This window comes from Centroberyx affinis, unplaced genomic scaffold, assembly GCF_046629955.1.
Source record: "Centroberyx affinis isolate AG114_WGS23_722 - 3 ecotype Tasmania unplaced genomic scaffold, CSIRO-AGI_Caff_v1 ptg003150l_1, whole genome shotgun sequence".
Classification (NCBI taxonomy): domain Eukaryota; kingdom Metazoa; phylum Chordata; class Actinopteri; order Beryciformes; family Berycidae; genus Centroberyx; species Centroberyx affinis.
This window is the reverse complement of record NW_027281209.1, coordinates 51,051-65,286: the sequence shown is the minus strand read 5'-3', so window position 1 is coordinate 65,286 and position 14,236 is coordinate 51,051. Positions and strand designations below refer to the sequence as shown.

At 40.5% G+C, this 14,236-nt stretch overlaps 1 protein-coding gene across 1 annotated transcript; it reads right to left on the bottom strand.

The window, feature by feature from the left end:
- Nucleotides 1-209: 209 nt before the first annotated feature.
- On the bottom strand, nucleotides 210-4,601 carry LOC139659594 (putative nuclease HARBI1). The gene is made up of 6 exons (XM_071537912.1): nucleotides 4,555-4,601; nucleotides 3,995-4,207; nucleotides 1,512-1,675; nucleotides 1,328-1,431; nucleotides 1,133-1,247; nucleotides 210-352 (listed from the first exon to the last, which is right to left on the bottom strand). Exons 1-6 carry the CDS (start codon nucleotides 4,599-4,601, stop codon nucleotides 210-212), a joined length of 786 nt encoding a protein of 261 aa, XP_071394013.1.
- Nucleotides 4,602-14,236: the final 9,635 nt, after the last annotated feature.

Sequence of the window (14,236 nt, the reverse complement as noted above, 5' to 3'; positions counted from 1 at the left end):
TTTGTAATAGGTCAGATGTTGCCTCAATTGTACACTGACAGATTTTTATATTTAATTTAGGTGTAATCCAGGCATGAAACGCACATGGCAACAAATGAAAATAAAATAAGAACATAATTCAAACTGGTAAGAATTTATTTGCTTCTAACTACATTTTCTTAATAGTAGCCTAAATGTAGGCCTATGCTTAGTTGACTTTCACTCTGTAGCTAATCGGAAGAAGGCTGAGGCCCGTAAAACAGGTGGGGGTCCCCCACCACCACCTTCACACCAGCAGAGGAGCTGGCCCTTTCTGTGAACAGTGGCAGGCCAATAATTGATGGCAGCCGACTACCCCCCAGGACACACACGCCTACATAAAGGGTAGGTTTATCACATTCATAATTAATATTTATCTCTTATATCTTTTGAATCCAACCACCTTCATTTTCCCACAGTGAGCGATGGAGTAATTGTTCTGGTGGAGCCTCCCACATCAGAGCCTCTCGCAGTTGTAAGTGACTTCATTTTCTACAGATTTCACCTGATGAGTTTTTGAGTAGCCTACATCAAACATTATCTGACAGGATGAAAATGAAGAGACCATTTCAGCTGCTTCAGAGAGGCCTACAGAGGTATGTCTTAAATACTAATTAGACCAATTTCGGATTATTTTCTTTAACATTTAAACCATCCTCGTTGTCCTCTAAGCCATTTCCATGAGGAGGGTCCATCCACCTCCAGGGAACAACTTGGCACAGTAAGTTCTTAGTTATCCTAAACATCTGTGTCTAACTGAAATGATAAAATAAAGAACATTACCTAATAAAATGTCATTAACTCTTTCTAGCAGCCTGTGAAAGATCTCTATAAGGTCCATTTGGAGAAACAAATTACACATAAAGCTTCTCATGAAGAAGACACAGCTTCAGATTAAAATACTTGAGCACCAGTTAAAGGTGGGTGCATGATGTTTCTTCATTGTTGTGAAATTATGAATAAAATTAAAGCATGTCTTTTATTTGCAGGAAATAAAGATGCCACAATGATGCACAATGCAAACCAAATTGTCTTTATTAGCAGTTAATTTTATATACAATCTAATTAAGTCAAAGTAGGATCTTAAACATTGCCCCTCGGAAAAGTGACATACCCTGTTCAAATTTGTGGCACAAGGTGGACTCGCGGTAAATCCTGGAGACATGCACAGATCCTGGCCATTTGGCCTCCACATTGGTGAGACTGAGACTGTCTGCATCACATATTACCTTGACAGTGGAAAAGAGTAATGAGTTGCAAAATATTGTGAAATGAAGCCTTGAATGGGAATAAAATATTCTTCCATTACCTGCACGTTTATGCTGTGGAAAGATTTCCTATTAACATAATCTCCTTCATTGACTGAAGGAGCTGCAGTTGGAATATGGGTGCAGTCTATGACACTTGTAAATCCTGAAAAAGATTATTATTCATGGTGTTAATTTCTCAATGTCTAAATCCTTTTGATAGACTTGTAGTTAAAACTGACCAACCTGCCATTCTGTGGAATTCCTCTTTAATTAGGTTCACAGATTTATGCCCAGGGAACACGACAAAAGTGTGCAAAAAATGTTTAAGTGCAAGGCACACTTTTCTGACTGCCCCACACACGGTTGCTTTTCCTATCTGTTTTGCGTCTCCAATGTTATATAGAAAGTCAAGTCAAGTCAAGTCAAATTTATTTATACAGCACATTTCATACACAGGGCAACACAATGTGCTTTACATAAAAAGACAATACAGTATGCATATGCAATATGCATCAACAAGTGTTAGTGCAGTTACACAAGAATCAGTGCAGAATATGCCAATGTCAAAATATACAAAACACACACACACACAGACTCACACACATACACATTAAGAACTTAGCCATAGATTGTTGTGAAAAGAAAGGTTTTTAACCTGGTTTTAAAGGTGTTCAGTGTGGGGGCCTCTCTCAGGTCCTCAGGCAGGGCGTTCCATCTACTTGGGGCATAAATACAAAAGGCAGCATCCCCTGCTTTGGAGTTAGTACGAGGGACGGTTAAAAGACCGCTGCCTGTGGACCTGAGAGTTCTTGCTGGTTTGTATCTAATTAGCATGTCTGTTATATACTGAGGTGCAAGGCCATTTAGAGCTTTGTAAACAAGTAGTAGAATTTTAAAATCGATTCTAGTTTTGACAGGGAGCCAATGCAGGGATCTAAGAACCGGCGTAATGTGTTCAGACTTTTTAGTTCCGGTGAGAACGCGTGCAGCTGCATTTTGAATTAACTGTAGTCGCCGCACAGCTGATTTTGGGAGGCCGGTGAAAAGACCATTACAGTAGTCTAGTCTACTTGTTATAAATGCATGAATTAATTTCTCAGAGTCTGATTTTGATAGAAAGCCCCTCAGTTTTGAAATGTTTTTTAGATGGTAGAAGGCTGATCTTGTGAGTTGATTGATATGTCTCTTAAAATTTAGATCGCCGTCTATGATTACACCCAGATTTCTAGCTTTTGCTCTCCAGAGACAGAGAACTGAGATGAGCTGCAATTTTCTGTCTCTGAGCCTTTGCACCAAAGATGAGTATTTCTGTTTTGTCTTTGTTCAGTTGTAAAAAGTTCTGTGACATCCATAGATTAATATCATCAATACACTGAGTTAGGGAATGTATGGGATCTAGGTCCTCGTGGGACAGGGATATGTACAGTTGTGAATCATCTGCATAATTATGGTAGTTTATTTTGTGTTTCTGTATGACGTGCGAGTGGGAGCATATAGAGATTAAACAGTAGTGGTCCAAGAATCGAACCTTGGGGTACTCCACACATAATACTCACTCTTTCCGAGGCAAAGTCACCAATGGACACAAAGAACTGCCTATCCTGTAGGTAGGATCTGAACCAGTTTAGAACCGGGCCGGATAGGCCGACCCATTTTTCTAACCTCTGTAGTAAAATGTCATGGTCAACAGTGTCGAAAGCGGCACTGAGATCCAGAAGCACAAGAACAGATAGTTTATTGGAGTCTGTGTTTATATGCAGATCATTCACAACTTTGATAAGTGCTGTTTCTGTGCTATGGTGGGATCGAAAACCAGATTGATAAGTGTCTAGAAGGCTGTTTGATGTTAGATAGTTATTAAGCTGAGAATAAACTGTTTTTTCAAGTATTTTGCTGAGGAAAGGTAAGTTGGAGATGGGCCTGTAGTTAGCAATAACTGTTGCATCAAGGTTACTCTTCTTCAGAAGTGGTTTAATGACAGCTGTTTTAAGCGCTGCAGGAAATATACCTGACTGAAGAGAGCAGTTAATCATTTCCAATACCTCAGGTGCTAAGCAGTCAAAAACAGTTTTAAAAAATGTGGTAGGGAGAGGATCCAAGCAGCAGGTGGAGGACCTGAGCTGCCCAACAAAATTGTCTAGTTGTTGTAGGTCTAGAGGGTCAAAATGAGACATGGCACAAGTAATATTCCTGGAGAACTGGAGGGTAGGTTCATTTATAGAACTTGAGGCACTAATGTTCTGTCTGATGGCAGTAATTTTGTTATTGAAGAATGTGGCGAATTGCTCACATTTTTTAGTGGACAGCATCTCTGATGGGGTTGGACAAGGTGGATTAAAGTCGATCAACAGTAGAGAAGAGCACTTTACTATTGTTGATATTTTCATTAATGATTTTAGAGAAGAAGGATTCTCTGGCCTGTTTAATTTCTTTGTTGTAGTAACTCAGTCTATCCTTGTAGATTTCATAGTGAACCTGAAGTTTTGTCTTTCTCCACTGTCGTTCTGCCTGGCGACACTTTCTCTTAAACTGCCTAACAACCACTCCATTTCTCCAGGGGGCTTTTTGTTTTTTTATGTTTTTAGTTTTAACAGGTGCAATGCTGTCAATGATATTTCGTACTTTTGAGTTGAAGTTGTTCACAGGATCCTCAGTTGGTGATGCCATGAACAACGGTAACTCATTTACAGTTTTCTTAAAGGTTTCAATTGTGGAAAGAAAGAAAGGTTCCAGTGGCGAAGAAACGGAGGGCAATGCATAAAGTCTGTACAGAAGTGAGGGCGAATCCACGGTGAGTGATATTAGAAATGTGAGGCTGAAGAAGGCTATTGAGATAAATTATGGACTCTCTGGAAAAGCGGTAACGCTCGCGAAGATATTCAGGTGGGTAAGATAAAATATCTGGACGCGGTCTAATCACCCTCTCCTGACGTAAAGCCCTACAAATTATTTGTTTTTATTTATTTGTTATTTTTTACCATGAATTTCAATAAATATCGCACACATTTTGTTTTTGTTGTCTGTTGATATTTGTGTCAAATATCTGTGTCAATCTGTTTTGAGGTTAAAAATTATTTTACAGCTACATATTTTTTCCATATAGCCTATAAATTAAATACAAGAAAAAAACACCCCCCCATGCAACAGGAAAAACTTTAATGTGCTTTTTTTTGCCACAAAGTAATTCAAAAATAAACTAGAGTAAATGAAAATTGCTGTAAGGAAAACAAAAGTCAATACTGTAATTGTTTGCTCAAAAAAAAAAAAAAAATACAAATCATGTTACGTAGTCCACCACGTCTCCTGCGTTTGGCCACGTGTTTTCGTCCACATCACACCTGCTGTATAGGTGGTAATGAGATGGGAATCACCTGTGGTTGGTCTCATTTACATAATTTCAATCAATACTTTTTCACTATTTGTCTCCATAACCATCTTTTTTAGGATTTTGAGTGCATTTCAATGGAATGAGATGGCAAATTGCTGTCCACTTGAATGTATGTTAGGTTTTGAACTTAAATTTAAGTTTTGAAAAGAGTATGTAAGCATTTGCAGAATGGGCTGTAGATACACATGGTTTTACTGGTGGTTGACTTTGAGTGAGAAAATAATCCAAGAATTTTGAAAGCTGTGGTCATTGAATGTCTTTTGTGTTAAACCAATGCATTTTGTGTTAAGCAAAGCAAGAGTCAGTCACAGTTTGGTCCGCATAGACTTCTGTTGTGCTAACAGTGGGAAGAGTTTTGAAAAAGTGAGTCTAGCATTGAGACATGCTTAACCTGTGATTAACGTTACTTTTAGTCATTGATCGCATTTGCTTTAATAAAAACAAGACAACGCAAGGCAAACTTTATTTATATAGCACATTTCATACACAAGGCAAATACAATGTGTTTCACATAAAAAAATACATAAAATGACGTTAAAAACGAAAAGAAAGAAAGATGTTGAGCAGTCACTCTCACATTGGTGACACCTCTGGTCAGCCAGTATAACATCTGAGAGTGACTCCCTCAATTTTTCCTCTCAAAAAGGAAATCAATTTATATGAGATCTTGAAGGATTCTTCGAAGGAGCCTAGAGTCTTTCCAGTGGTCTTACCCCACCCTATAGGCAGGCCCCACAGCCCCTATAGGACTTGTAAATGTTCCTGTAGAACAATACACAGATCATCTAAACAATTACAATTATAAACTTCAAGAAATCCTTCAGTTCTCAATACAGGTTTGAGGATCCCGTCAAGAGCAGATAAACTACTCAGAGTTCCTCTAGACTCCTGTTGGGATCCTGTTTGTGACATCAATTTATGAATAATTTTGCATAAAATAGGTAAAACATAAATAAAAGAAATAAATAAAGATAACACCTGTTGCATCTACATACAGATGATTTAGCAGAAGGCCACAGAGAAAAGGAATGTTTCGAGCCGACTTTTAAAAGAGCTGACAGTGGGAGCACATCTCAGTGCTTCTGTAAGTTTATTCCAGTAATTGCGAGCATAATTACTAAAAGCAGCTTCACCCAATTTAGTTTTCACCCTGGGAACAACTAACAGACCGGTCCCAGATGACCTGAGAGGTCTGGGTGGCTCATATCCTAGGAGCAGGTCAGAAATGCTAAGCTAAGCCATTTAGCGCTTTATAGACAAGCAGCAGAATTTTAAAATCAATTCTATGGCACACTGGAAGCCAATGCAGTGACCTAAGAACTGGTGTAATGTGTTCTGTTTTCTTAGTCTTAGTCAGAACTCTGGCAGCTGCATTCTGAATCAGCTGTAAACGCCCCAGAGTTTTTTTTGGGGAGACCGGAGAGAAGACCATTGCAGTAGTCTAACCTGCTGGTAATGAAAGCTTGTATCAGCTTTTCTAAATCAGGTTTTGACATAAGACCCTGTACTTTGGTTATGTTTTTAAGATGATAAAAGGCTGATCTTGTAATGGTATTGATATGTTTGTTAAAATTGAGATCAGCATCCATAATAACACCAAGATTCCTAGCTTGGTCTTTACTCTTGAGAGACAGGGAGTCAAGGTGAGCCCTAATTGTCTGTCTCTTTTCCTTGGTACCAAAGATAATTACCTCAGTTTTGTCTTTATTTAGCTGAAGAAAGTTTTTGCACATCCAGTCATTAATTTCTTCAATACACTGAATCAGAGAATCTACAGGACCAAAGTCACTTGAAGAAAGAGATATATAGAGCTGAGTGTCATCTGCATAATTGTGGTAGTGAATGCTATTTTTCTGACCCTTTCAGAGACAAAGTCACCGATAGACACAAAGTAGTTCCTGCCTTGCAGGAAGGTCTTGAACCAATTTAAGAGCGGGCCAGAGAGTCCAACCCAATTTTCTAGTCTATCTAATAATATTGTGTGATCAACAGTGTCAAATGCAGCACTAAGATCCAGAAGTACAAGGATAGAAAGCTTGCCTGAGTCTGTGTTTATACAAAGATCATTCACAACTCTAATAAGGGCTGTCTCAGTACTATGATGGGGTCTAAATCCGGATTGGAAATGGTCAAAGTGGGCATTTGAAATTAAATAGTTTTTAAATTGGTTGATTTTTTTCCAGGATCTTACTAATAAAGGGATATTGGAAATAGGTCTGTAATTACTTATCACAGAGGCATCCAGGCAACTCTTCTTTAACAGAAGCTTAATAACAGCAGTTTTCAAAGCATTTGGGAAAACACCAGACAAAAGAGAGCTGTTAACAATTTGCAATAGCTCATTCGCCAAACAGCTAAAGACATTTTTAAAAAAGCTTGTGGGCAGAGGGTCAAAGCAGCAGGTGGACGACTTAAGCTGTTGTATAGTGTCCTCAAGTGTTGTGTAGTCAATAGCAGTAAATTTGCCATATTACTTACATTATTTATGCGTGAAGGAAATGGAGGCACCTTCCTGTTAGACATGTGACATTGTGAGTATCAGACAAACTATCACTGAAAAAGGCGGCAAATTCATTACATTTAGCAGTAGAAAGAAGCTCTGGGGCAATTGATGCTGGGGGATTTATCAGTCTATCAACAGTAGTAAAAAGTGTACGTGCATTGTTTGTATTTTCATTAATGATCTTGGCAAAAAAGGATTGTCTGGCATTTCTCAATTCTATGTTGTAGTTTTGGAGCTCCTCTTTGTAGATATCATAGTGAACGTCGAGTTTTGTTTTTCACTATTTACGTTCAGCCTTTCGGCATTCTCTTTTCCGTTGTTTTACAGACATAGCATTTCTCCAGGGTGCTTTTTGCTTACCAGAGATTTTCACCTTAACTGGTGCAATGTCATCAATGGCATTCCTAATTTGACAATTAACATTTTCAACAAGGTCATTAATACAATGCGCAGTGGGCATAGTAGATATTGCATTCATAAAAGCTGCAGTAGTATTATCATTGATGTAGCGTTTAACAATTTTTGGCCTAGCTTGTAGTTCCAGATTTATAGACACATCAAAGAAAACACAGAAATGATCAGATATGGCAACATCAATAGCAGCAGTTTTAGTCATATTGAGACCCCTAGTGATAATCAAGTCCAAGGTATGCCCCCGATTGTGGGTGGGCCCCGACACATGCTGAGACAGACCAAAAGCCTCTAGCATCCTAGTCAGCTCTCTAGCATGGTTATCATTTGGATTATCAATGTGAATATTGAAGTCACCCGATATAGCCAGACAATCCAAATCTGTGGAGAATTCACCAAATTCGTCAAAGAAATTGTTGGACTGTTTAGGTGGTCTATATACAATCCAAAATAAAACTTGATAGTACATTTCAAAGTAAAAGCACGGTATTCAAAAGATGCAAAATCCCCAAATGACACCTGTTTGCACTGAAACACATCAGAGAAAAGAGCTGCAACACCTCCCCCTCTCCTGTCCGCTCTAAAAACATCTAAAAGATTAAAATTGGGGGGGGGTGCAGATTCAAGAACAGCCATTCTGCCAACAATGAGAATGTCAGGCACAGGTGTCTGCTCCACTGGGGGGCCAGGCTTCTTGTCTGTCCAAGCCTCATAGTTTTGTGCACTGCAGCCGGAAAAACAAATAAAAACAAAATATTGCTTAAAATAGATCAGCAGGCAGGAGCAAAGCAGAGAGCGTCTGTAGTGTTGGAGAGGCGGAAGCAAAAGTGAGTAAGGCTACATTATTCAAACCATCATAGTCCTATCATAGTCCACACTATACAGCGCACAAACAAGAGAATAATAAGGCATTTCAGACAAATTATGCACACACCAGGATGTGTATTCTATCCTTCTGAAATGGGCAACTCCCATTCAGGAAATATGACACAAACCTGTGGGATGTTGAGGAGTTGTGCCAGCGAGAGACAGTGAGTGATGGTGTGCGATAGTGAGTGATAGTGATAGCGAGTGTTAGTGTGTGATAGAGACTGATAGTGATAGCGACAGATAGCGAATGACAGTGATAGCGACAAGAGCGAGTGATAGTGACCCAGTGAGTGAGTGATTGAGAGAGCGGTGTTTGTTTTTGTAATTTGTTTGTCCGTTTGTCAGGTTGTGCGGGAGAGAAGGAGGTAGACAAAGGTGGAGAGAGTACGAACAGATGGATCGTGTGTAGACAGGACAGCACAAGAATGGACCCAAAAATTATTAGGGAGCTACTAGATGTAAAAAACTCCACAGCGTGTACCCTGAAGGTTCAACCAGCAGAGACCGATTGATCATAAAGAGAAGAGCTGACTCTTTTAGAATAATGGGTAAATAACACGTTTAAAATCAGTCATCATTTGCCATGCACTCTCAATAAATCAAAGTTAATCTTTGACATTATCAAACCAGATGGAGACCTCTACTACATCTGCAGATGTAAAAAAAAACCGAACTGCACATCTTGCCAAAGTTGTCTGCAGTGCTGAGGAGGCTAATGATATCTTTGAAGAATTTCATTCCAGCCATTTTGGTGACACTGTGGTGTTGAGAAAACCCACACCGCAATAATAAGCCGTTCTCATTGGCCTGGAATGGAAGGTGACATTCGCAAGTGGGTAAGTTGATATCTTTAAAGTAATAAGATGGACTACCTCTTATTTAGTATAATATTAATAGTGTAGCTTAGGGGGGTGTAGCCTGTATTTTTCAGAATGGAAGAAGTCTATCCACATAGGCCTACAGTTTGTATTGACTAGTGTTACAACCCGGCCCAACTCATACGCCAAAGTAAAGGTTAGAACAATAATTTATTAACTAAAACTAAGGGGTAAACAAACTACATCAAACCAAAAGAACAGAACAAAAGGTGTGCATCGGTGAGGAGGGAGAAAGACACTGATGTCTGAAGGCTTTTTAAGCCCAAGGAGTACACCGGGCCCAGGTGCACTCCATCAGCTCTGACGACCCCGTCCACCAGGCTCCTGCAAGACGAGCCAGGAGAGTGGAAGGGTCGTCACACTAGTAGTACTACTCTTTGCTATTTGTTTTTGTCTCATTTTGTGACTTGGTTTGTAAATAATTGTGAATATATTGATATTTTTCTGCTTTAGATAGCTCAGTGTCCACAGTGCCAGTCAAAGAGAGCCAATCTTACAGAAAAGAAGGCCTATAACCCAAATGAGGTAAAGGAAATGACATGTGTTGTCTTCCCTCAAATAAATAAACTATAATGGGTTGTTTAAAGTTAACTAGCTAATTTGCCAGATGCCAGTGCCATGGACCTTCCTTTGAAACTAGCTTGGCGTTGACTCGGGAGGGATAATGCTTGTGTTGCTGTACAAGCTGGGAGACCGCTGTAAAAAGCGAGTGGACAAGCTGTCCGTTTTCCTTTTGTTAACAGTGGCAATTCTGCCCTTCAGTTTGGAGACTCTTTGAGAAAACTATTAGATGGACATAACCGCAATCGGGTGGTGAGTTGACTAGCTAGCCTGCAGGGTAATGGCAACTTAGCTAAATGTTTTTAGACGACATGATCAAACGTGATTTTCTGAGCTGGACGATGGGAATTAATCAAAGGGCCAGTAAAAAATCCGGCTCACAGGCCGCCAGTTGAAGGGATCTGTGTATTGTTCTGGAGGAATATTTACAAGTCCTATAGGGGCTGTGGGGCCTGCCTATAGGGTGGGGTAAGACCACTGGAAAGACTCTAGACTCCTTCGAAGAATCCTCAGGGGTAAGGCACACTTAATTTGATACTGGCTGACCAGAGGTGTCACTAGTGTGAGAGTGGCTGCTCAATATCTTTCTTTCTTTCTTTCTTTTTTAATGTCATTTTAAATAGTTGTGGAGTGTGTATCGACTGCGGCGCTCCATGCACCAGAGCTATCAAACTGTGCAGCTCGCTTTTGCTCGCTTTGCACGCCAAGAACACTTTTACGCTACACTTTTAGATCCTGGTTGTTTTACCGATATGTTTTAACAAGGTAAAAGATTTTAGTCATCGGACGTTTTTAAATTACAAGTAATCTTAAATTGGCTGTCAGTTGGATGTAGCCTACTGGACTGCCTCGACTGCTGCTAGTTTAGCTAGGTTTGTCTTTAGCCTGGTGGCTAGGCTAGCCTGTCGCTTGGATCCCTGGATGCTTACCTCCTCGCTGGTGTCATTCCTGGAGTAACTGAGGATATATTTCCAAGCATGGTCACCTCCTCGTTTATCTCCGAGATCAAGGGTGAGTTAGCCTCCATCGAGCGGCTCATCTCGGTCCTTCTCCAGCGGCAGACTGACCTCGGCTCCCGGCTAGCCTCGCTGGAGCGTCCCGAGTCCACCAGTCTACCAGCGAAGGAAAAACACCTTGATACAGCCGACCCATCTCCTGGCTGTTCCACTTGGGCCTCAGTAGTTAAGGGCAAGAATAGACTCTCCCTTCCCCTCTATGATTCCCAGGATGATGCCACTGATTTGGAGCTGTCTAACTTCTTTACTCCTTTGGCTGCTCTACCAACGTCGCCTTCACCGCTGCTGAGTGGAGGTTGTGCTGAAGGAAATCGCAAAGTTCCATCTAACGTTATTTCCAAAAGGCGCAGATCTCCGCCCTCCAGAGCCGCCTCTCCATCTGACAAGCGCCGTCAAGTGTGTACTTCATCACCGGAGGGCAGCGATGGAGCTCCTGCTGCAACACTCAGAGCTCCAGTCGCTCCGGCTGGTCTCTACTCTCCGCCCGGCCTTGGTCCCTCCGGCCAGGGAGCTACACCGCTGGATCTGCTGAGCACGACCAACGCCAATGCTAATCCAGCTAGCCTGGTTAGCGCCGTGGGCCAGCTTCCACCGAAACTAGCCACCTACAACAGCTGTGTGGTAAGAAGCAATCCGGAAATTTTGATAGTAGGTGATTCTGTCGTTAGGCATTTAACTCTCCCGGGTGCTATCACCTATTGTCTCTCCGGTGGCACGGTGGTCGACCTAATCGAACTCATTCCAACTCTCATTGACCTGCATCCTACTGTCAATATGGTTCTAACGCACGTGGGAACGAATGACGTCATGGCTAGAAATTCCAGCAAATCACACGCAGACCTTGAATCCCTGTGCTGCACAATTGAGAGTCTGGGAAGACGTTGTCTCATGTCTGGCCCCATTCCAACTCTTTCCAAAAACTCTGAACGTTTTAGTCGACTCTTCAGTCTCCACCACTGGTTAAAAAACTTCTGTTCTGCTATGACTTCATCTCAAACTTTGACTACTTTTGGTCTAATTCAAGCCTGTACAGAGCAGATGGTGTGCACCGTAATAGAAAGGGAACAAAGCAGTTGACTGATAATTTTATCCAGTTTATAGCTTTTAACTTGTTCTGATATGCACCACGGCAAGACCTTATCCAGACCCTTGTGTCTCCTACTACTGTATCCAGTTCTAACAGTGTGGGTCCTGCCTCTGTGTACTCTGACTCTCAATCACAGTTTCTGAAAAACTCTAGCCATCCTAGGCCTGCCACAGTTGACAATTCTACCTTTTCGGCAAGCTCTTTAAAGATGGCACTCCTCAATGTCAGATCCCTTACTAATAAAACTTTCATTGTTAATGATATTATAAGATCTCATAGGCTTGATTGTATTCTCCTTACCGAGACTTGGCTTGACGAAACTGGTAGCAAAGAACTCATTGAAGCTTCTCCATCTAATTTTTCATTTTCACACTGTACCAGGCCTAACAAGAAGGGTGGTGGTGTTGCTGCTATTTTTTCAGATATTTTATCATGTAAAAGTGTCTTATTTGGTTCTTACTCTACTTTTGAGTATTTAGCTCTGGTGATCAGATCTGTATATCCCTGTCTAGTGCTCACAGTTTACCGTCCTCCAAGGCTTAGACAAGGCTTTATATCTGAATTTTCTGAGCTTTTATCTAAAATTACTGTTGAGTATGACTCAATTCTTATCTCTGGTGATTTTAACATTCATATTGATAACACCACTGACCATTTTGCTAACCAGTTTACTGACATGTTATCAACCTTTGATTTCATACAGCACACTGCCGGGCCTACTCATAATCAGGGTCACACTCTTGACCTGGTTATTTCTAAAGGCCTTGATATAACCCCAAAGTGCACTCTAGATGTTGGGATTTCAGATCACTTTTGTATTTTTTTCGATGTTGCTTGGATGACCAAACATGTACCTGGTTTAAAATTAGTCAAAAGACGCTGCATTTGTGCAGATACATCTGATAGGTTTATCGCTAGATATACTAACTCTGTTAGGTGTACCTGGCCACATCCTGATTTTAATTTGTCTTCCTTGTCTTTGTGTGACAATTTGGTCAATAATTTTACCTTTTCAGTGACACAGATTATGGATGACATTGCGCCTATAAAAACCAGGATCATTTCTGGAAAAACAAAAGCACCTTGGAGGAATGTAGAAAGAGTGAAGGCACTAAAAAGAACCTGCCGCAAATCTGAGCGCAAGTGGCGTAAGACCAAATTGCAGGTTGATTATAATATCTATAAGGACCTGCTCAGTAAATATAACAAAGAAATGAAAAAATCTAGACAACATTACTTTTCTCAAATTATTACAGAAAATTTGAATAATTCTAAGTTTCTGTTTAGTACAATTGATAAACTGGTTAATCCTCTTAGACCAATACCTGCTGAGCTCCACTCTTCAGATAACTGTAATGAATTTGCCACATACTTTAAATATAAAATTTCCAATATTAGGAATAATATTGTGACTTCCACTGCTGGTGGGTGTGACTGCTCTTCTTCCACTCAGTGCCATGTTGCCAACACTCTGTCCAACCTCGCCCTTATTCAACGTAGTGAACTACAAGAAGTGGTGCAGCAGCTAAGTTCTGCAACATGTGCTCTTGACCCAATGCCTACTAAGTTGTTCAAAAATGTTTTCAGCTGTTTGGTAGATGATGTCTTTGAGATTGTTAATGCCTCCCTACTCTCTGGAATCTTTCCCACAGGTCTCAAACATGCTATTGTAACACCGTTGTTGAAAAAGATTAATCTTGATCCATTTGTTCTTGAGAACTACAGACCAATCTCAAATCTTCCATTCCTGGGAAAAATTCTTGAAAAGGTTGTATACCAACAATTACATACGTATCTGTCACATAACAATTTGTTTGATGTTTACCAGTCTGGTTTTAGAGTTAACCACAGTACAGAAACTGCCCTGGTCAGAGTTGTTAATGATCTTAAAATTAGCTCAGACAACCATAAAGTTTCTGTTCTGGTACTTCTTGACCTCAGTGCAGCCTTCGACACAGTTGACCATACAATTCTTCTTCAGCGCCTTGAACACTGTTTAGGCCTTAAAGGCACAGTTCTTAACTGGCTTTCTTCCTATCTTACTGGAAGATCTTTCTCTGTTTCTATTGGTAACTTTGAATCAGATGAAGTAGGCATTCCATATGGAGTCCCTCAAGGGTCAATTCTTGGCCCACTGCTGTTTAATTTGTATATGCTCCCACTTGGGTCCATCATTCAGCAACACAACATTTCATATCACTCCTATGCTGATGACACACAGTTATACATATCTGTTTCTGCCAACTACCTTAGC